The 22,210-nt window shown below is 44.3% G+C and overlaps 1 protein-coding gene across 7 annotated transcripts in view; it reads left to right on the top strand.

Moving 5' to 3' along the window:
- DENND1A (DENN domain containing 1A) overlaps positions 1-22,210 on the top strand; it is a 468,543-nt gene that overhangs the window by 314,540 nt on the left and 131,793 nt on the right. For all 7 annotated transcript variants that reach the window (XM_033123052.1, XM_033123054.1, XM_033123055.1 and 4 more), the window contains one exon: positions 3,375-3,500. In XM_033123052.1, coding sequence (XP_032978943.1) covers positions 3,375-3,500 — 126 coding nt within the window. The remainder of the gene's footprint in view (positions 1-3,374; positions 3,501-22,210) is intronic.

The following is a 22,210-nucleotide window of genomic DNA, read 5'->3' as shown; positions in this document are numbered from 1 at the left end:
TCCGTCACCCCCAGCGTAGGCCTGATGAACCCTGATGTTACTGATCTGACAAGCACCCCCAGGAGCACTCAGGGCAAGTTGAGCTTTAGATGTATGACTGCGGGTTACCGAAGCCTTAGATTTTCTTCCCTCAGTTGTATTTAAAGGACAGAATGTTATCACCGGTTATCGGATGCGCATATACTTGAAGTTTCAAAGTTTGAAGTGCTGACAAAAGCTTCTCCGTGTTGCAGGGTGAGGAGAGGTCTTCAGAAGTCTTGGCCTCAGTGGCCACGGGGCCCCGAGAGCCCAGGACCACTTGGCTGGTTGCAGACCAGCTGGATGGGCAGGAAGGCACACACTCCTTTTGCTCAGTCACGAGCAGTGACCACCTCTTTGTGTAAAATGGTAATGAGGCCATTAGGAGAGGCTCACCTGAAGTGCAGCTTGTGAATCCAAGGTAATTAAACACCTCCCGAATGATCGGGAAAGGCCAGGGAAGGTTAAGTGAGGAATAATCTGCGGCACAGGTGGCCCAAGGCCTTTGAGGAGCCAGAAGAAGAGCGACAGTGGCTTCCACCATTTCAAAGGATGGAAATGTCACCCTCATCCTCAAGAGGGGAAGGATTTTTATTATTTGGGGAGTGGAGAGTGGGAAATATTTTTAACATCTTAATAAAGTGTGTGTCATGTTCATATTGCTATTTCAAGTTGAAAGCCCGTGGCAGAGTCTGCCTGGGTGCCAAGTGGACCGCGTTGCTCCTCACAGGTGCCCCCTCTTGCTGGGGCTTGTGTGTCCCAGAAAAGGGCAGGTCACAATGAACCAGGTATTCACACCCGGGTGTTGAGACAGGACCCAAACTGCTCCCAGAGGAAAGTTGTTTTCCTTGGCTTGCCTCCAAACAAAGATGGGGTGGCCACCCCCTCAATGCATGTTCCTGTCACTTCTGACTTACCAGAGAAAGTTCAGTCCTGTCTTCACCCAGTTGACCAGCCAAGCCTATGGCCGGCCAGCCCTTTAAGCAACAGCACAGGATTTTTCCCTCTGTACTCAGTAAGCACTTATTGATGGCCTACTATGTGCTAAGCACTGTGTTCCATCTGTCCTTTTAACTTATACATGACTGTTCGTAGCCTTATTTATAATAGCCAAAAAGTGGGAACCACCCAGATTCCTACCGACTGATGAATAAATAAGTAAAATGTGGTATGTTCCTACAATTGTCATATTTGGCTATGACAATGAATGATGTGTTCTAAGTGCTACAATACAGATGAACCTTATTCCTAATAAGCATGATGTTTGGTGAAAGAAACCAGTCACAAAAGACCACGTGTGCTATGATCGCATTTGTATGAACTTTCCAGAATAGGTAAATCCATAGAGAAGGAAAGTGGGTTAATAGCTGCTTGAGACGGGGGTGAGCGAGATGGGCAGAGGGTTGGTGGGGAGTGAGAAGTGGATGCCAGTCGGGTGTTTTCTTTTTGGGTGATAAAAATGCTGGAATTAGGTAATAGTGATAGTTGTCCGACCTTGTCACTGCAAAACCACTGAATTACACACTTTACATGAATGGATTTTATGGTATGCAAAATATATCTTAATAAGCTAGTGAAAAATCCCTTATCAGAAACTTAGTGATAAGAAAGAATATTCATGGGACATTTCTAAAGTATGTGTAGTCCATCCTGGGTCAGTGATTCTTGATATTTTTTGGGTTCCCAGGCACCTTTAGGATTCTGAGGAAAGCTGTGGATCCTAAAATGTGATCATCACTCGTTCATACTAAACATTTGTAGGCGATTCATGGATCACCTGAATCTAATTTTCTGTTTTATCCTAAATTTGACTTAAATAATGTCAAGCCAGTAGATAGTCCTTTGCACCCCTTATAGATACCTGAAACATGCCCTTGGTGTGTCATCTGCATGCTTAAGAACAGTCATTAGTTTTCCATTTCTCTCAAGACAAAGGAAAACATTCCTTAATATACTCATTTTAAGCCACATTCCCCCTCAGTCTCTCCACATTAGCCACAGTCCTTTCTGTTCCCTGAACTCCTCCTCCCCACAGGTCTTTGCATGCTTGGTCCACTGTTCCTACCCCCCTTGCTGAGGTAACTCCTTCATCTCACCCTTCACGTCTCTGTCCAAGCCTGTTTCCCTCCAGGAAACCTTCCTTGACCTCCTTGTTGAGCTTCGTCACAGGCTCGTCACAGTAACAGTGTCACAGTAGTGGTATTTTCCTCACTAGAGTGTAAGCTTCGAGGGCAGAGCCCATGTCTGGTTTTGTTCGCCTTTGTATCCTCCACGCCTGACATAGCCCCAGGCACTCAAGAAATAAGGAATATTTGTTGAGTAAGTGAGTGATGCAAGGCCACATGTTGCACACTTCCAGGGGCACCTTTCACGTGGAACACGGTATGAAGTTCTGCAGTCTGGCATCCTGAGGTGACTGAAGGGCGTGTGAGAAACACAAGGAAGGTTGACATTGTCTCTGATGTTGAGGGCAGCAGCCGTCACGCCGTAGTCTTAACTCCATTGAGGACTCACAGGAAAAATCTCATTCAGTTCTCACTTTCAGGAAAATCTGTATTCCGTTGTGCAACTCGTTTGTTTGTAATGTTTGGACCCAAGGAATCTCACAACTCGTGTGTCCCTTTTTGCTTTGACCACTAGGAGGCTCTTAAGTTTGCAATTCATTTCTAGCCACTTTGTAAGACCTTATGGCTTATCTTTATAGAACAAATCTATTCCCGGCTACTTCTTTCCCCACTGTCATGGCTTTCTTGTCTATTTAAACCTGTGAGTGCTTATCTATAAGCTACTACTATTCCTTTAGAGTGTGAGGTGTGCAGTACATAATAATGTATATTAATTATACCTAATATAAAAGCATTATAAATAAGTAATTTATTTCTAATATCTATAAGTAATTTGAAGAGGAAATGGAATTGGAACTAAAAATCTTTGTGTAGTTTTGGGTCAGATACAAGACTTTGATTCACACTCCAACTTGGCCACTTCTTAGGTTTGTTCCTAGGCATGTAATCTAACCTCTCTGAGACTGTTTCACCCTGGCAAGATGGAAACATTAATCTCTTCCTTGCAGGATTGTTGAAAGAATTAAATTAGAAATTTTATGTGAAGCACTTACCTGGCACACTGCAACTGCTTAGAAAGTGGTTCTGTTTTTGTTTTTTTATTATATGTGCTCTAGAAGAAGCAACATTCATTTAAATTTCAAAATCCTACCCTAATACTGAGTGCATGTTTGCTCTCCCAGCAGCTGAGCTATCAAATCGATCCCCCTGCCAGGGTTTTTCTAGAGCTCTTAGTCAGCCATTGTCGTCTGCCCCGTCCTCAACCTGTGCCCCCTCTCTCTCGGTCACCAGATCTCTTCCCTGAAGAACCGGCTGAAGAAGGTCTCCACCACAACTGGCGACGGTGTGGCCAGAGCCTTCCTCAAGGCCCAGGCCGCTTTCTTCGGCAGCTACCGCAACGCTCTGAAAATCGAGCCGGTGAGTAGCTTCTCAGTTTGTCACACACCCGTGTTTGGTCAGGGCTAAGAAATGCACCTCGGGGACCACGAGAAACCCGCAGTTCATCGGGTTGTTGAATTCACCTGGAAAGTGTGTGGTGGGGCCCCGGGGGTAGTGTCCTGCCTGCGCCCTACCTCTTAGCACAGGGGGCCCGTGCTGCCACGTGGGAGCACTGACTGCTCCCGTGAATGGTAAGACTCCTCTCCCCGGACGGCAGCACCGACTGTTACGTTCACCCAGTGCTGGCCGGCCCCTCACGCACACCTGCCATCACGAGGATTCGCAGGAAGACTGAGGTAGCGAATCATCCCCACTTTAAGGATACAGAAACTGAATAGGATACAGAAAGGGCATGACGTGCTAAGCAGTGGGGGACCGTATGGTGGCAAAGCCCGTGATTTCCCACTGTGCCTCCCTGTACAGGGACCTTTCCCCACACTTAAGAAAGGAAATCTAAATCACCCTAGGGATTCACTTCTTAGAGGCTCCCAAAGTGCTCTTGGTGTAAATGACTATGAAGTCCGCTGAGGACTGAGAAGCAGTGTTATCCACCGCCTTGGGCCTTCAGCCTTTCTGAGCCCTGCTGCCTCATGCGCATCCCCTGCCTGCCGTGTGAGGTGATTCGTCATCGTTAGGATACGAAGACGTCAGCTCAACCCTAAAACCAATGAAAGTACCAACTCTCCCAGCTTCCATAAAACGTTGGCGTCTGCTCTCCCTCTGCTCAGCCTACTCCCGGCCCCTTGGTCAAGGAGAATGGTGAAACTGGCCCAGGGACCTGGTCACTCTGTGTAGGAAAAAATACTGGAAAGGAACCTTGCTGATGGCCCTTTCTCTCAGGAGCACCGGGCTCCCTTCATCCTGAGCGGGTGCGTGGTGGCAGCCACACCCAGCCTAGGTGGATCGGGTGTGAGGGACCAGCGTAGGTCGCACTGCCTGTAGGGTAATGGTTGTTGTTGTTGTTGTTTTTCCTTCTGTGACCCCCATTTGTCTTAAGTGAAACAGAGTAACAATAGCAAATGCCTTGTTCTCCCATCCCACAGGCCATACTCTCTGTGAGGTGGCCAGGGCACTTAGGCCGGACTTTCTGGGTTGCCTCAGCTTCAGGCAACCTATAGAAGGGATGCACTCTCTTTTTGCTTCCTAAGATATACTTCCCTTAGGTCCTCTAAAGCCCTGCCATTTAAAGGAAGTTCCTCCTGTCCTGCTTGCCTCTAAGTGAGGTGGCTCAGATTCTTTGTCCTGAGCTTGGGAACAGCCAAACCAGTCGTGTTCAGTGTTGTTTGAGAGGGATATAATTCAAGGAAAATACAGTTGTCTTCCCATCTCTAAAATAAGAATGGGACAGCTGGCTCAATCCTTGGGTTGCTGAGAACTGATAGACATGAAGTATTTCCACTCTTACAGTGAGCTCATGGTTGTCATGTATTTGTCTAGAATCCAGAGGCTGTTGACTCTTGGTACATGTTGCTGGGTATATGATCAGGGCACAAGTTGCTCCTTCAGAAAAGTTTATGGTTGTACTTGCACTTGGCTCTGAAAGACATTGGCATTAAGGATGGAAACCCTGGAGTTTAAAGCCTGTCTTTCTCCTTCTAAGCTGTATGACCTTGAGCAAGCCACTTAATCTGTCAGTTTTTCACCTGTGAAATGAGGCTAAGAAGGCCTATCATTCTACATCTCCAGATGATTATAAGGATTAAATGAGCCATAAAACATCTCATAGGAAAAGTGAAACTTGACCTGGGTCTGATGAGTAAGGTTTGGGAAAAGAAAGACAGCATCCCTTCCCATGGCGCGTGTGGAGTTAACTGAGGGAGGCAGGACCCCTCGTGGCCACTTAGTCTGGAGTCATGGATTTGGGTGGGAAGATGGGGCAGGAGAGACTGGCGCCACATTCGACAGCCTTGGATGCTGGGCATGACCTTCACCCTTCAGGGAGTGTAAGTGTTTGAGCAGAGAGGTCATGTGACTGAAGTCATACAGGGATGGATGGAAAGGAAGCTGAAAGCACAGACCAGGGAACTGTTAGGGGAGCTCGGAGGAGAGCCCTCCACTGGTCATATCAGGAAAAGAAACAACTAGATGACTAAAGTGATAGATAAACTGTGAAAATGAGGGGCAAAAAATGTCCGAGTGTCTCCCAAGATTTGGACCTGGGAGAGGATGATGACGCCCATCGTAGAAAAAGGGAAAGCTGAATGCAAAGGTGTCCCCAGTGGCGGTATTTTTAATGGTGAAAACGCAGAATGGACTACATGCCCTTCGTGGGCAACAATAGAATATTAATGGTCATTAAAAGTAGCATTTTGAGGATAGGATGATGGGTTTGGTTGTAAACATGGTACATTTCATTGAGTCTAAGCTGCTATTCAGTCATAAGATGTACCATTATTTATGGACCATTAAGAAAGGGAAAAGGATGCAGCCAATTATAATTGAAGGATGCTATCAACTGTAAGACACATCCCGGTTTCAGAGGTGTTACAATGGGAAGAAATTTGCATCTTAGAATCGCCAAAACGTGGCAGATTTGTCATGCTTCCAGTCTCATTCATCTCTACCAGAATGGCTTTTTTCTGTAAGGCCACGAGGGAAGCAGAGGGCCAGAAATTTTCTCACCAAGCATCATCACCATGTTACCTAGATGGCTTTTAAACCATACATTTAATTCTAGCCAATTCTCCGCATCCAAAAAGTGGGATAAAAGCACTTCCCATACAAGATTGTTTGGGGGATTCGTTAAAATAATGACTGCAAAACACACGTGAGCCCAAGAAAGAATGAAGGATCGGGGCACTGGCCACACGGAGGTGCGGTGGGGATGGTGCCTTGGTGAGCCTTCAGATGGCAGGCAGCGCGGTGCTGAGGGGATAGGGCCGCTCCCTGGTCCACTTGTCTTTCCGTTGTTTCTCGGGTTGTAAAAAGAGCACCTGCTCTTGGTACAAAGCGTTTACTGTGACAGAGGACTAGAAATGAGAAAACACCCATAATCCTGTCATCTGGGGTTACGGTAACTCCAGATGTTAGCATGTTTCTCCTCAGGTCCTAGGGTTTTTCATTTTGGTTTTGGTATTTGGTTTTTTACTTTTAGACAGTGGCGATATTACTGGCAAAGCAATCCAGTTCCCAGTTATTTGGTTTGGCCTTTTAGTATAAAAGACCAATATAAAAACTATTCTTAAACATCATTTATAATGGCTGTACGTATCTTATCAGATAACTCCAGTGGTTCTCAATCCAGCCCCCATTCACCGGGATTTTTGTCAAGGTCCCGAAATCTGAAATCAGTGCCGAGGCCCACCACGTCATCCCAACGCTGGTCCTTCGTAAATGTCAGTAACCTTTCATCATTTTAAACTACACTGTGCTGAACATCTTTAGATAAATCTTCATGCTTGGCCTGAATTATTTCCTTAGGCAGAATCCCTGACATGGGTTGACTGGGATTCGAGTACCATGAAGGCCTTTGATACAGAAGGTGAGGGAGAGAAATGGTGGCCAGAAGCCGGTGGTGGCCTGTAGTGGGGCACCTCTGATGCAGAGTGCTGGGCAGGGTTCACGCAGCAGCCAGCAGTGGAGGGTGAGAGCCTGCGGGTGCAGGGCCGGGAACAGTGTGTGTGGGGGCGAGGGTGCAGCTGCATGGCGCGGGAGCCCCTTTGCTCACCTGCTCTCGCTGCTTTGTGGGGTGCCACACCAGTGGGGTGCAGTGGTTTTTCATCCTGGGCCAGTGGGTGCAGTCATGAGACTCGGGTCACTGCAGAATCACAGAGGTTTGGTTTTTTTAAAACATGAAACACGGCAGACTTGACAGTGCTCCTTTCCACTCTGCTCCTGGAGCACCTTGGCGGCGGGCTCCCGCTGAGCCCCCTCAGTGCCCACCTGGCTCTGGATGGGGGCGGAGGCGAACCCCAGCCTGGGAGGCAGAGACGGGCAACTCCTACTCCACAGCCCAGAGCTCACTTGAGATTTTTGGCTCCTTGGCCTTTTTTCAAATTTCTTTCCTACTGGAAAAAAAATTCAGATTGCAGCTGGATGGGGTTCTCAAGCTTTGGTGTCTTTCCCCTGCCCAGAGGGAACAAGGAGCCAGGCTGCTCCCTTCCATCCACGCCTCTGCTGGGGGACCACGTGCCTGTCCCAGGGCAGGAGCACCTGTGCTGGCTCATTGGCGGTGTCTCTTCAGGGCCAGGTGAATGATTTCCGAGAGCTCTCCGGAGGGTCAGAAAGTGAGGCTGTCTAGCCACAGCCATGTCTCCCACCTGCTCAGCGGCCTCCCCCAAGGTCGGAGTTCAGTTCATCTCTCAGTAGCTTCATCTATGATCTCAGTAATTCTCCACAACTGCCCGTGACTATCCGTTTTGCAGATGGGAGATAGAGGCTCAGATTGCCGGTGACTTCCTGGTAAGTAGTAGAGCCGGAAGGCAGACTCAGGTCGGCCTGACTCCCAAGCGCAGGTTCCTTCCACCACACCCTCTTGTCTGTCTTTGTTCTGGTTTCCACATGTGCCACTTTAATAACTCTTCCTGTCTACAGTCCCAGCCTGGGCATGGGTCATGGTTTAGTGTAGGCATCAATGAGTATATTTTGGAACTGTGGATGGAAGGATGGGTGAAAGAAATGAAGGAACAATGAAGTGTGTGAGGCTGGGAGCTGGCCCTGGTCTCTGTCCACGTGTACACATTGCGTCCTGTCCTGTCTAGGCTTTGCAGGTTGCTGCGGCCTGGGAGAGGGGAGAATGTCTGCAAATCACAAGGACATGTGACCCATTTTTCAGTCACCTGGAGAATATCAGGTGCAAAGCCCAAAATATTTAACAATATCCGCCAAGCCAACTTGTTCTCCACTTAAATGACAGAACCACAAGCAGCCAGGCAGCTCCATTTGGAAAAACCCCCTTTATCCATGTCAAGCGGCAGCGAGGCTCCAGCTCATTTATTTAGGCCTTTCTTGCTCTCTGACACGCCTCCTCCTCGCAGTTGCCAGGCAACTCTGGGAGTAGCAGTGTGTGTTAGGGATTAACCAGTTAGGGCTGGGGTCCTTTTTGGCAAGACGGGGATAAAAGACAAATGATTTTAATTGCTAGGCCAAGGATCCTTTCTCTGCTTGGTACAAGATTGCAACTTCGGTGGGGGGGTGGGGAAGGGCGCTGTATAGCAGCACGGTTTGTGTATGTTCCCCTTCCTCCCACATCTGGAGAATGAATGAATTTTTAAAAGAAGCTTAGTTTTACTTCTTTGTTTAAAATCATATAATCCTGAAATCTGAATGAGACAAACCCACCACCCTCTCTTTGAAAGATCTTTCATTGCCCAGTAGGCTCAGTTTGAAGGAACTTTCAGAAATAGACTTGTGTCTTCCAATGTCATCACTTTTTCTGTTCGGAGTTTCATATTTCATAGCTCGTGCTCCATGGAGTCATGTTACGACAGTGCGTGTGTTGGTGCCTGTTCCGTATCTGTGTGCTGCAGGTCCTTGGTTAACTTTAGAGGTGCTCTGAGGTGCATCCTGTTCTGGCCGGCATCCCCAGAAAGGCCGGTGTAGATGGAGCTCCATGAGACTTGTTTATTCAACAAGCTTATGTGGCTCTCTCGGGGCGAGCTGCTGGCTGGGCTTCCCCAGGCTGAGTGGAGCACAGCCCCTGCCCGCAGGGAGTGCGTGCTGGGCTGGGGACAGCAAACGGTCAGGATTTCCGTGCCAAGAGGCCCGGCTTCCAGATTGAGCTGTGGGCACACGGCATCCTCCACCTTCTAGCCCCTGATTTTGCACAGGATTCTGCTGAGTCATGTTCATCCACCTAGAACCTCTTGAAGACAGAGAAGTTAAGATCAAAGCAGATTGATAGCCTGGCTTTCAAGCATCAACGGGCAAGGCTGTGTTGGAGCAGGTCGGAAAAACGCCATGTATGTTTGTCTCCTGGTTGAGTAACACCACTGATCTCATGGTTTTAAAAACAACAACTGTACTTAGGTCTGTTTTCAGTGTAACAGACAATAGAAAAATATTTAGAAACTAGAAAAATTAAAACATCACCATAATCCCACTGACCTACCTTTTGTATATTCTCTTTGTTTTTCGTTATGCAGTGTTTATAGAGCTGCTATCAAATCTTAAGTTAAAAGTTTGTTTCTCCTCCATTTAACATTACATCATATGCATTTGTACATAGCTGCAGAATATTCTATCAAGTACAGCTACCGTAATTTCTGTAACCACTCTATCTTGTTGGACATTTAGGTTGTTTCCAATCGTTTGGTATTATAGTTAATACTCCACTAAACATCTTTGTGAATAAAGCTATGAACTGCTGTATTTCGAGGCCTTCTGAGTATGGAAATACAAGTCTGTGCAGGAGCGTGACTGTGGGTGCCAACTTCTTACAAGGTGGTAAGGAGGCAGATTTCCTTTGACTCAGCCTCAGAGCAACTCAAATTGCAAACAACGAAGAACCCTTCGTGGGATGCGCTCCCTGCACTCCACATAGACAAGCAGAGCATACCCAGAACATACAAGGGATATTACTAATTTGTCTGTGCCTCCATCTGGTGTGAAAGAAAGGTTTGAGGAATCTTAAAATGATAGATACAGTACAGCAAGACAAGAGATGAGGACATCAGGGGACAGGGAGCTGCGACGAAACCTGGAAGGGGCTGCTGTGTGTTCCTCTGTGCTGCTCCAACATTCTCCACACAGCTTGGGAATGGTAGAGCTGGAATCGAACCCACGTCGGTCCTCAGAGCCCATGCTATTTTTTTTTTAATTGTGGTAAAATTTTACATATCATAAAATTTGCCATTTTCACCACTGTTAGGTATACAATTCAGTGGCATTAATTACATTCACAGTGTTGTACAACCACCATCACTATTTTCAAAAATTTTCATCACCCCAGGCAGAAACTCTATCCATTAAGCAGTAACTCCCCATTCTCCCTTACTCCAGCCTCTGGTGAACTCCAGCCTCTGGTGAACTCCAGCCTCTGGTGAACTACTTTCTACCACTATGAATTTGCCAATTCTGGGTATTTCAGATACGTGCAGTTATACCATATTTGTCCTTTTGTGTCTGGTTTATTTCACTTGTAGCATATCAGAATTTCAATCCTTTTTACGGCTAAATACCGTGTTTCCCCGAAAATAAGACCTAGACAGACCATCAGCTCTACTGTGTCTTTTGGAGCAAAAATTAATATAAGACTGGGTATTATATTACATTACATTACAGTACATTATATAAGACCCGATCTTATATTAGAGTAAAATAAGACCGGGTCTTATATTAACTTTTGCTCCAAAAGACACATGAGAGCTGATGATCCGGCTAGGTCTTATTTTCGGGGAAACGCGGTAATATTTGCTGTGTGCATATACCACATTTTATCCTCGCATCTGTTGATGGACACGGGGGCTTTTTCCACATTTTGGCTGTTGGGCATAATGCTGCTGTGAACATTGCCGTATACATATCTGTGTGAGTGCCTGTTTTCAGTTCTTTTGTGTATATTCTTAGGAGCGGAATTGTTGGGTTATGTGGTAATTCTATGTTTTAACTTTTTTTTTTTTTTTAAAGATTTTATTGGGGAAGGGGAACAGGACTTTATTGGGGAACAGTGTGTACTTCCAGGACTTTTTTTTTTTTCCCAAATCAAGTTGTCCTTTCAGTCTTAGTTGTGGAGGGCGCAGCTCAGCTCCAGGTCCAGTTGCCATTGCTAGTTGCAGGGGACACAGCCCACCATCCCTTGCGGGAGTCAAACCGGCAACCTTGTGGTTGAGAGGACGCGCTCCAACCAACTGTGCCATCCAGGAGCTCAGCGGCAGCTCAGCTCAAGGTGCCGTGTTCAATCTTAGTTGCAGGGGGCGCTGCCCACCATCCCTTGTGGGACTCGAGGAGTTGAACCAGCAACCTTGTGGTTGAGAGCCCACTGGCCCATGTGGGAATCGAACCGGCAGCCTTCGGAGTTAGGAGCATGGAGCTCTAACCGCTTGAGCCACCGGGCCGGCCCCTATGTTTTAACTTTTTGAGGAACCACCAAATCGTTTTCCACCCAGAGCCCATGCTGTTTAAGTGGACAGTAGTGTGTTTGTGGAGCATGGATATGTACCTGTGAATATTCTGTAGAGAAAGTCTGTGAAAGATTTTCTTATTTTCCAGTTTATTTTAGGCAAGAAGATAGGGATTTAAAGCCAAAACCTGCAGGCCTGAGCTTAACAGATGCAGTGACAGCTGGAGTCTACAGTGGGCTAGAGATGGGGCTGGGAACTAATTTACTGACTACCATTTTTTCTGGTTTTAGTGTTCATCCCAAGTCAAGATCATGTCCTAGGAATGAAGCAGGTGTAGGGTAAGGGGGTGGCGGGGGAGGGGACTCTCACCATCGGGACTCCCATAGCTCTGTGGCTCTAAATGTCTAAGTAGGCCACCAAGTATGATGGAGAATGTGGTCTTTGGATTCACCTGGGTTTTAAACGGTTCTGTCATCTGCCAGAAGATGACGTTGAAAGTCATTTAACCTCTCTGCACCTCAGTTTTTTCATCTGTAAAATGGAAATAATGCCTACCTTATAGGACTGTTGTGAAAAATAACAATAATATATGTAAAACTCAATGTTTTTGTTGATAGTAGATATCAAGGAAATGATAGTGACCATTCATGGATGACCAGAAAGTAAAGGAGGAAGAGGAGGACAGTGAGACTGCCACATTCTAGAACAGTGGGGACCATATGTGTTCAACAAATGTGAGACTACCTGGAGCCATTCAAAGAGACAATGAGATTCTGGCCCATTTATTCCTACCTTTTGAAATAACTCTGAAAGTTTGGCTTTTATCTCCAATGACACATAAAGGACTTATAAGAAACCACATATTTAATTATGCCCTTCACTGTTTATTTGATATTTATTCATTCATGTTGTTGCTCACCAACAGTAACAGGCTGAAGGGGGCAGTAGGTGCCAAGGGTTTAAAATTAAGAAATGCATTAGAGTCAATTTTAAAAATGCGTAAGAAAATGTGGTTGAGAATGTTTTTTCTATTTCGTCAAAACACTTTTTGCCTCTTAGGATAAGATGACTATTGTTTGATATTGGCACCCAGTCTCCACAGTCTACCTCCCAGGGACACTGATGTTGTTCAGGAACTCAGTCTGGGAGTCCTGGCACCTTGGAGCCACACAAAGAACCTCGCTGAACTGAGAACCATTGTTCTAGATGTAGACTGCCTGAGTAAAATGTGGGTCCTCAAATGAGAGATGAGAGGCAAGAAATCTGCTTAAACACGATGATCAAGCTAAGAGCATCGCTGAGTGTGATCAAAATGAAATTCTCATAGGTACTAAAATAACTTGAAAAAGTAAAACACAGTTAGTGTATGTATCCTAGACTATCCAGGAGGAATTCTAGGCTTTAAATTCCAGGAATTCTTGATCTCACTTAATAATCTGGCTCCTCTCTTACTTTGTTCCTTGGTGTCCCTCACACCAGCTAATATTTAGTAAGTGCTTATTAAATATGTGTTGGATGGACGGATGGATGGATGGACGGACAAATGGATGAATGATACCTGTTTTCCCATTCTGATGAAAGGCTGGTGGTCATCTTTCAGCATCGCACAATATAGATGCTTAGTTTCTAAGAAATCATCCACAACTTCATCTTAGAGCATGAGAAGAAGAATCTGACACAAACACCACCTCGTGAATAGTAAGTGTCAAACAAAGGCACACCGGGAGCTGCATGGGAGCCAGCCATAGGCAGTTAGGGTCTGGAGAGGATCCCCTCTGTGAAATCATGGGCAGTAAATATTCAGCTCCAGTTAGGAAAATACAAGAGTGGAATATATTAATAAACTAAGCTGTGGCAGTTGTAAATACTGTATCTTTGCAAAGCAGTGGTAAAGAGAAATGGCTGCAGTTGCCAGTGTTTTAAGTCAAATGATCTTGCTTTAGGGTCTTTTGCTTTTTTGATGAGAGTCTGAAAAGGAAACCTTTCTGGTCTATTTTCAAGCAGTGAGAGAACGTTTGACAGTTTAGAGCCTGAAACAGTGATATATGCCTTCATATCCATAGCTGGAGCTTCTTAAGAACGGGATTTTTGTCTTACTCTTTCTTATACCCCAGCAGAGTAGAGGCTCAATAACGTAGGATGGAGTTCCGGCGGGTTTGCCCTATGGAGGACATGATGGAATTAATGATGATTGGTGGGTAATCATCATTATCCTTCCCCGGTCCCCCTCCTGCGGACATGCATCCACATTGATTGTCTGTGGGGTGTGGATACATTCTCAGAAAGACACAGCTCCGTCATATTCAGTCCTATGTACCCTCTCACAAGGAGATGGAAGCCGCTCCGGAAGGCAGTGCCGTGTTGTGATTACTCATGCATCGCTGGCAGAAAGCCTCATACATAGAAGGTGCTCAGAGAAGGTGATTATCTGTGGCGTGAACGAAATCATAATAGTCCTTAGTTATAATGTCCTTCGTTGTTTCGGAGCTGAAACAGTTTTGTAAATAAATCATTAACTTGAAGTCATAAGGAAAAGAAAATAATATGAAGTATTTATTACATGTTAGACTCTTTACATGTATTCCCTTATTTGATTTTTATGTTCCCCATACAGAGTAGTGTAGCCCCATTTTACCGATGTGAAACCCAGGCTAGGAGTGGTTATGTCACTTTTTAAGAAGTGGCAGAGCCATGATTCGAACCCTCCATCTGCCTAATTCTCTCTCCGTTGACCACTCGCCACAGTGGTGATTACCATATGGTCCGTATTACATACGATTTGAGGGCATTTCAGAGGAAAACTGAGCTGGTTTCCTCTTAAGAGTCAGTGTCTCCAATCTGTGCAAATGTTTCTTGTCTTGAAAATACAGGTTAAACTAACACCATTTATAAACTATTTTGCAAAGGGGAAATGTCAACATTTTAGATATCTTTTAAAAAACATTCCTTTAATAGATCATTTTAATTGCTTAATATTTTGTTTAAATTTTTTATATTTATGGCGATAATTGGATGGAAAAGGAAAACACTGGCCAGTGCAGCTCACCCTCCTCTTTTCCTGTGCTGACACCTAGTGGTCAGCTGCCTCATGGTGGTGTTCATCCAGATGCCGAACTTTCTGGATGGTTGTCGTTTTTCAACTGATCTTACGGTTTTTAAAAAATCAATTATTTTCACTGTAATAAAAGTAGCTACATTAACATTAGGTTAGTTTATTAGGGGTCATCATAACAATGGAACTTTTATTTGACTTAACATGAATTTTAAGTCAATTACAATAAAGCTTTGATAGCAGAAATATATATATGTATATGTATATATATGTACATATTTAAAATCTTGGGGGACAAGCCTGACTGGGTGACCAGCCCAGCCTGGCTTGCACACACAGACGAGTAAGACGCAGTCACTGTTCGTAAGGGCTGTGGGGCAGAGACAGAAAGTGAGCAGAGTGTCGCACTGAGGTGTGGTCACTGCTGTGGCAGCGTGCGTGCGTGTCGTACAGGTGGCCGACACCCACACATTTGCAGGAGGAATCACATCCGCCCGGGGCTGAGGGGAAGCTTCCCAGGGAAAGAGGCACCTGGGGTGGGGCTTTACAGGAGGGGTAGCAGCTCCCCAGGAGCCGGGGCAGAGAGTGGCTCGTGAAGAGACAAGGGGCCTTGAAACTACATGGCACAGTCAGGTCCTATGAGCGGTCGTGTGGTCAGAGCAGAGACAAGGAAAGAGGGGTGCATCGAAGGGTGAAGTGGAGAAGGGGTTAGTTAGCTCCAGTCCACGAAAGACCTAGAAGGCCACAAAAAGGTTTTAGCACTAATACCATAAACCAGCATTTCTAGAACAGTGTTCCTCAAAATATTAGATCCACAAGATGTCGATATGTTTCCTGATCACTTAGAATTTGGGATTGTTGGCATATTGTATACTGTAACGTTTTTTTAGATACTTAAAAATGCACATCACTGAAGCTCTGCTGCAAGGAAATCTGGTTAACTCTGTTTAACCCAGCATTTTTCAGAAGTCTTTTCCCCAGAAAATACCTGTCAACATTCCATGTATCTAATACTCCTCGCCAGTTTGGGAAACAGGGCTGTAGCTAATGAGTGGTGATGAATGGTTCTTGCTCTAAGGCCATGGAATTAGGATACCAACAACTTTGTTTTACCCCAGTCTCATAGCTATGAACCTCGGAAAGAGAAAAGCTTGTACTGTTTCCAAAGCGTTGCTTGTCTGGCCAGACAGAGGCCCGTGGCCAACAGGTGGCCTTAAGACAGAACTCAGCCATCACTAGGCTTTCTCAAGCTCAGGACCACAGGCTGCTACTTGGTCCCCTCGGTCCCCTTGATCCGTAGATCTAACTAGGACAACAGAAAATCCTTCAGGTGTCTACAAGAGGGACAGTAATTCAAAGAAACGGCTTTTCAACTGACAGAGGAGCTGAGGCTCAAAAGAGGACAGAGAGGTATTCCAGAGATTACCAGCCACACCTGGGGTGGTATTCCTACATCTGGGGTCACCTGACTAAAGCTGGAAGCTGTGGGTCTGCACAAGTGGGCGCTTGAGTCGAAGAGGAGGCGAACCACTGCTGGACAACCCACCAAGCAGAGAGAGAGGAGAGATACTCAGCTTCTCCCTTCCATCTCCTCCCAGTCTCTCACCAGGGCCTCACATGTGCCAAACCAAGCAGGAAGCCCCTGATCTGGATGTCCAGGGAACTCATCCTCCCACCTTTGCAGAATAGAGCAGAAGATGGAGAGTGGGTCTGAGGTCAGACAGGCTCAGAACCAGCACTACCAGGTCCCAGATATTAAGGCTGTTTAGTGACACCCCCCATCCCAGGTAAATAATAAACAACATGGTGAAGTTAAAAAGTCGCTTAATTTATAGATAGACCTGGTGCTCACCTGGACTCTGCCTCTTCTCAGCTGTGTGACTCGAGGCAAGTCACTGTACCTTTCTGAACCAGTGCTCCTCAACTAAAATAGGAAAGAAAATCTCTCCTGAAATGCTACCTTCACAGGGCTTCCTTGACATGTGCCTGGCTGCTTCCTGTTTTATCTTGAAACAAGAACAAGGTGTTTAAAACTTTTGGGGCTTAGCCTGGAGCTAACAGGAGTGTTAGAAATGCCAGATGTTGATTGACTGCTCCAAACCTCAGTGAATTAGCTGAAGTTTTATTAGCTAGCAGTTCTTATCTAGTAGATGTGTAATTTCTTATCTTCATATATTCACTTCCTGGGGGCTTTAGAGTCGGGGAAGCTTTGTGAAATGTGCAGTGGAATATTCAGGTGCTGGAGAGGTATTCCACACGTCCTGCAGTTATCCATTCAGTATGGACTAAACAAAACAGATTGCGGGAGAGCTGCCACTTAAGAGATGTGAAACATTGGGAATCACTTCCTCTCCGGACCACAGGCTTTTCATTTGTTATATGGGGATAAAAATGCCACCCTTGGAAAATTATTTTAGAAATTCAGTGAGATGGCCGATGTAAAGTACTTGTTCTCTGGGAGGCAGCTTCCCTTTTATCCAGTGAATGCCCAATTCACCAGCAGTCACATTCCATGGAGGTGTGGCAGGATTTTTGGAAAGCCTTTAACTGGAGATTATTTATGTTTGGTTTGCTGGCCCCTGTTAGTGATGGGACCTGACAGGTCTCCCCTCACCCTGTTCTCGTAAGTCACAGCTCACTAGCGTTATTCATAAGCCATTTGCTTAAGACTTTCTTTGCCTGTATTCCTGCTGTGACATAGTTTTCCTCTCATCTTCACATTAAAAATGGTCTGTAGGCGTTGAGGGTGTCCCGAGCAAGTCAGTGGGCAGCTTCGAAGGTCCTCATCTAGTCTTTGAAGGCGAACTTTTGTCCTGAGTTGATGAGTTTTATCCTCAGTTGATGAATGTTATGCAAAAGAAATAGCAGAAGGATACCCCGATACCTGTTGAACCCTTACTGCTTGCCCTTCATTTGTATTTTCGTGGTTAAATGTGCATGGTATTATCCCCCGTATGATAGATAAGGAGCATAAAGTAGAGAGAGCTGAAATAATTTAAATCAACAACTTTGAACACACATTTGCCAAGACCCTACTATGCCAGACATGGTTGTAGGTGCCCGGAGACACAGCAAAATAAAGTTCCAGCCCTTGAATCTCTCACATCGTAGGCAGACACAGATAGGAAACAGGTGAAAGTCAGGATATAATGTGTCAGGTGATGATAAGTATTGTGTAGAAAAGGTAGCCGAGAAGGGGACAGAGGGAACCCCCTGGCTCAGGTAGGTTCTGGTAAGAGACGGAGCCAGGATTGGGGGCCAGGTCCGCCGGCCTCTAGCACTCGTTTTTCCCACTGGCGCCATGCTGCTTCTGATCCTCTTTGGTGGTGGTTTCCAGCATCTAGTGAAGAAACATGAACTCTGACATCTCACTTCTTAGTCTGGAGTTGAACATTCACTGTGTCAGGGTGGTGACTGCATTCCTAGGGGACAGAAAACATTTTTGCTGCACTCCCTGCTGTCAGCAGCAGGTAGCTGATTCTTTCATCCTCCACTTTGCCAAACACATTGAATCTTGATGCAGAAAGCACCTTGCCATTGTGGACTCCAGCCCTACTGCTGGGGAGACCATGCTGTCCTAGAGAAGGGTCTCTGACCGCAAGGCTCAAAGGTACTCCTTACCCCTTTTCTCTCTACTGCCAAGAAGTGATGTTAGAGGTCGTAGCTTAGGTAATCTTAATACCAGTTTCCCCATCTGTAGTTTTCGGTACATCAATTTAATTCCATAAGTAGATACTGGGCACCACGAGTTGGATCAACTATGGAACCTGCCCACAGGAGTCAAATAGACCTGGGTTCTGCTTTTCTAGTTATGTAGTTTTGAGCAAGTTAATGAACCCTTCTGTGCTCCAGTTTCCTTATCTGTAAAAGGGGAGAATAAATGCAATCTGCCTCATAGGATTGTTGTGAAGTTTAAATGGGATAATACAGCGTGGTGCCTGGCACATGGAAAGAACTTAGTATTCAGTGGGTTCTTTCTAAAATAAACTTTATATTTCAGAGCCGTTTCAGGTTCGCAGCAAAATTAAGTGGACAGTACAGAGGTTTCCCATCTACCTCCTGTCCCCCCTCAGGCATAGCTTGTCCCATTGTTAACAATATTAGTTTTTAAATATGTAAAAATAACTCTTTAAAGCTGAGCTTTTTCTACATTCTGTTCTGTGTGGAAACAGTAGAGTAGATTTGAAGTTTTTTTTTTCAAAGTAAAGGCAGTATGTGCATTTTAATGAAAAAGATGGTAGGAATTCTCATCGTGATGACACCGTTTACAAAGAAATGTTGACATTCAGTCTTTACAACATTTCCCACCATATAGGTATCATGGTATCATGATACATTAAAAAAAGTATCTTTTTGTTGTAAAATAATTGTAAAGCAGATAAAGAAAACTGCCTTAATCAAATGAACAGCTTAACAAATTGTTATAAGACCAACAGTGCCCAGGACAAGAAATAGAGCTTTGCCACCCACCCCAGCAACCCCCTTCCATGAAAACGCTTTTCCTCCCACCAGAAGTAACTGCCATCCTTACTTTCATATTTGAAAAAAAAAAAAAAGTTTTATTATTACCCAGATGTTTCTCCCTAGATGCTGTAATTTAGTCTTGGCCATTGAAAAAATGATATGGCTTTTAATTCTCTCTTAACTCACATGTTCCTCCTCCACCCCTTTCACGTGATTACAATTTATTTGTTGAAGAAACCAGACCTGTCGAGTTTTCCGCAGTGTGGATTTTGTGGATTGCGTGATCACAGTGCCCTTCACCCTGTGTTTCCCGCTGATTGGCAGCTGAGGTTGGGTAGAGTCTGGTTCAGTCCCTTTGGCAAGACTATAGGAGACATTGTAAGTCTGCTTGTGTCTCTTTTAGTGATTTTTAGTAGCCAGCGATGCTTAATGCCTGTATCTGTTTATTCATTGGGAGTCACAAATGGTGATGGTCTAAGTTGATCATTTATTTTTCCTTTATTGGTTGGAATATTTTTATAAAGAGAAACTTTCCCTCATTTACCATTTTGTTACCCAGTGTTAGAGTTCAGATAGTGAAGGCAAGATAAATGCTTCATTCTTTCCCATTACTTACCAGTTTCTAATACTGTGTTTCTCTGAAAATAAGACCTAGCCGGACAATCAGCTCTAATGAGTCTTTTGGAGCAAAAATTAATATAAGACCCGGTCTTATTTTACTGTAATATAAGACCGGGTATGACATGACATGACATGACATGACATATAATGTACGACCAGGTCTTATACGTATTAATTTTTGCTCCGAAAGACGCATTAGAGCTGATTGTCCGGCTAGGTCTTATTTTCGGGGAAATCGGTATAATGAATTATTTCCCTCTCACCCTCCAAATATGACAGTTCTTTTGTATATGTATTATTATTTAAACATATTTGAGGGTTTGGGTTCATTGCAATTATTATTGTGATGGAAACTCAACCTGTCCCATCTTTGGCCAGTGAGAACTTCAGGTCAGCATCAGAGTACTTTGGTTTTACATGACCCTAGCAGTGTTTGATAGCTCCCTTGCTATCTGATACCACAAGATATCCAGGCTCATCTTTTATGTTGCTTGTCCCAAAACCTGGAATCAGACATATCTTCGGGAAGCACTGGTTCCTTTTAGTGAGAAATAAATGTCTCAAGACCAAAACCTGGGTGCTGAGGATACTCACTGCATCTGGGTTGGTCATTGTTTCTAGGCCTTTGTAGTGGACAGAGCTAGGCGATACATACACACGTATGTACATATACAGTAGTACCTCAGTTTTTGAACGTCTCCGTTGATGAACATTTCGGTTTACAAACACTGTAAATTTTATGGATCTATGGTATCATTAGATAGTAAAATTCATACTAAATTTGCAGTTTTAGGGGTTGATGTTAAAGGTCTGGAATGGATTAATCCATTTTGCATTACTTTCTATGGGGAAACAGTGCCTCGGTTTTCGAATGTTTCAGAACTCGAACGGTCTTCCGGAACGGATTACGTTCGAAAACTGAGGTACCATTGTATAGGTATATACAGGTGTCTGTATAGTGATACGGTAAACTCAAGACTACAGAGCTTTTACTTAACCTCTTCTCTATTATATTTGTGTTCCCTCTCTTCCATCCTTAGAATTCTGCTTCTCAAAGGCACAGAGGATAATAGAATTTAAATATCCCATAATGACTCATTTATTTTCATGCACAGCAGCCCCAGTAAACAATACAAATACTACCACCAGCATGATTACAGAAAATTAACTTTATTTGCATGTTCTCTCCCTACCCTTTCAACAGGTAAGTCAGTTTTGCTAGATATAAAATCTTTGGCTCATACTTTCTTTCCTTGAGTATCTTAAATGTGTTACTCGATTTTCTTCTGCCAAAAAGTATTGCTATCAAAATCTGATGGTAATCTTAATTGTTTTAATAAGTCACTTTTTAAATAATAGATGCCCAGGGGTTTTTTTCGTTCTTTCTTTAAAGTCTAGTAACTTTACTAGAGTGTCTTTGGTGGTCATTCTGGGTCTGTCTGTGGTCTCAAGTATATAATGTGGTCTTTCAACATTTTCGAAACGTATAGTTTCAGGTCTTTTTTTTTTTCCTTGAATGATAGTTTTAATATCAGTTCTTTTGCTTTATTTGTCTTCTTTGGGACTCTAATTATTTGTATGTTCCATCTTCTGTGCCTATATTCAATATTTTTTACTTTCTTGAAAATCTTTTTTCTCTATATATTTTTCTTTTTTATCTTTTTATATTATTGAGATAGAATTTTCTTTAGTTTTAATTTTTAAATTTTTTCTTTTTCTCTAGTTTTTCTAAAAGTATTATCTGTTAAATTGATTTGCTCTTATATTCCTTCTAGTCTAGTCTTCAATTCTAAAAAGAGTCTCTTCTAATTCTTTCCTGCGTTCTATTCCATCATGTATATGTTTTTATAATTTAGATATACGTTGTTCTTTCATTCCTTTTATAATTTCCGTAACGTCTTTAACTCATTTTGGCACAGTAGATTGCAGTTTTAATCTATTTTGTGGACATGTCTTTCAGGCATGCTTTCATAGTTTTTAGGGATGTTATTCTGTTCCTCTTTTTTCTTATAATAACGTTTCATAGGACTTGACCTCAATGCTTTTCTGTTACTTATTTGCATGTGAAATTAGTTTTCCTGACTAGAGTGAGATGGAGTTCACGAAAGCGTTTCTAGTTTCACAGAGCTCCCTCTTCTGTCTTTTTTGGTAGTGCTCAAGCATTTGCTTTCTGCATTTATCTGTGTTCCCTTCTCACTTTGATCTAGGCCTTTTTCCCCCTTCCTCTCTCATCTCCATTTTTCTCAATCTCTCTTCCACTCCCAGCAGCTTTCCCCAGTGTGGCTCCCTGCCCTGGGAGGGAGCCTTGACACATCCTCTCAAGAGCACACAGAGGCTCATGGGTCCCATAGCATTAAACCACTCCAGCCCCACAGCCCTTCTTTCTGTAGGTCCTCTGCACGCGCTGCTTTGCGGAGGTCAAAACCCTCCCGTTTCACCTACTGCTCTTAAACTGGCCCACTGAGCTTTCTGCAAGTCCCTGTTGTCTGTTTTGAAGTTCATTTGTTCTCAGGTCTGTCAGCATGCACATGCCGACACCAAGCAGCTCTGTT

The sequence above is a fragment of the Rhinolophus ferrumequinum genome, chromosome 12 (assembly GCF_004115265.2).
Source record: "Rhinolophus ferrumequinum isolate MPI-CBG mRhiFer1 chromosome 12, mRhiFer1_v1.p, whole genome shotgun sequence".
NCBI lineage: Eukaryota > Metazoa > Chordata > Mammalia > Chiroptera > Rhinolophidae > Rhinolophus > Rhinolophus ferrumequinum.
Note: the sequence above shows the minus strand (reverse complement) of the source record. Positions and strands in the feature narration are given on the sequence as shown.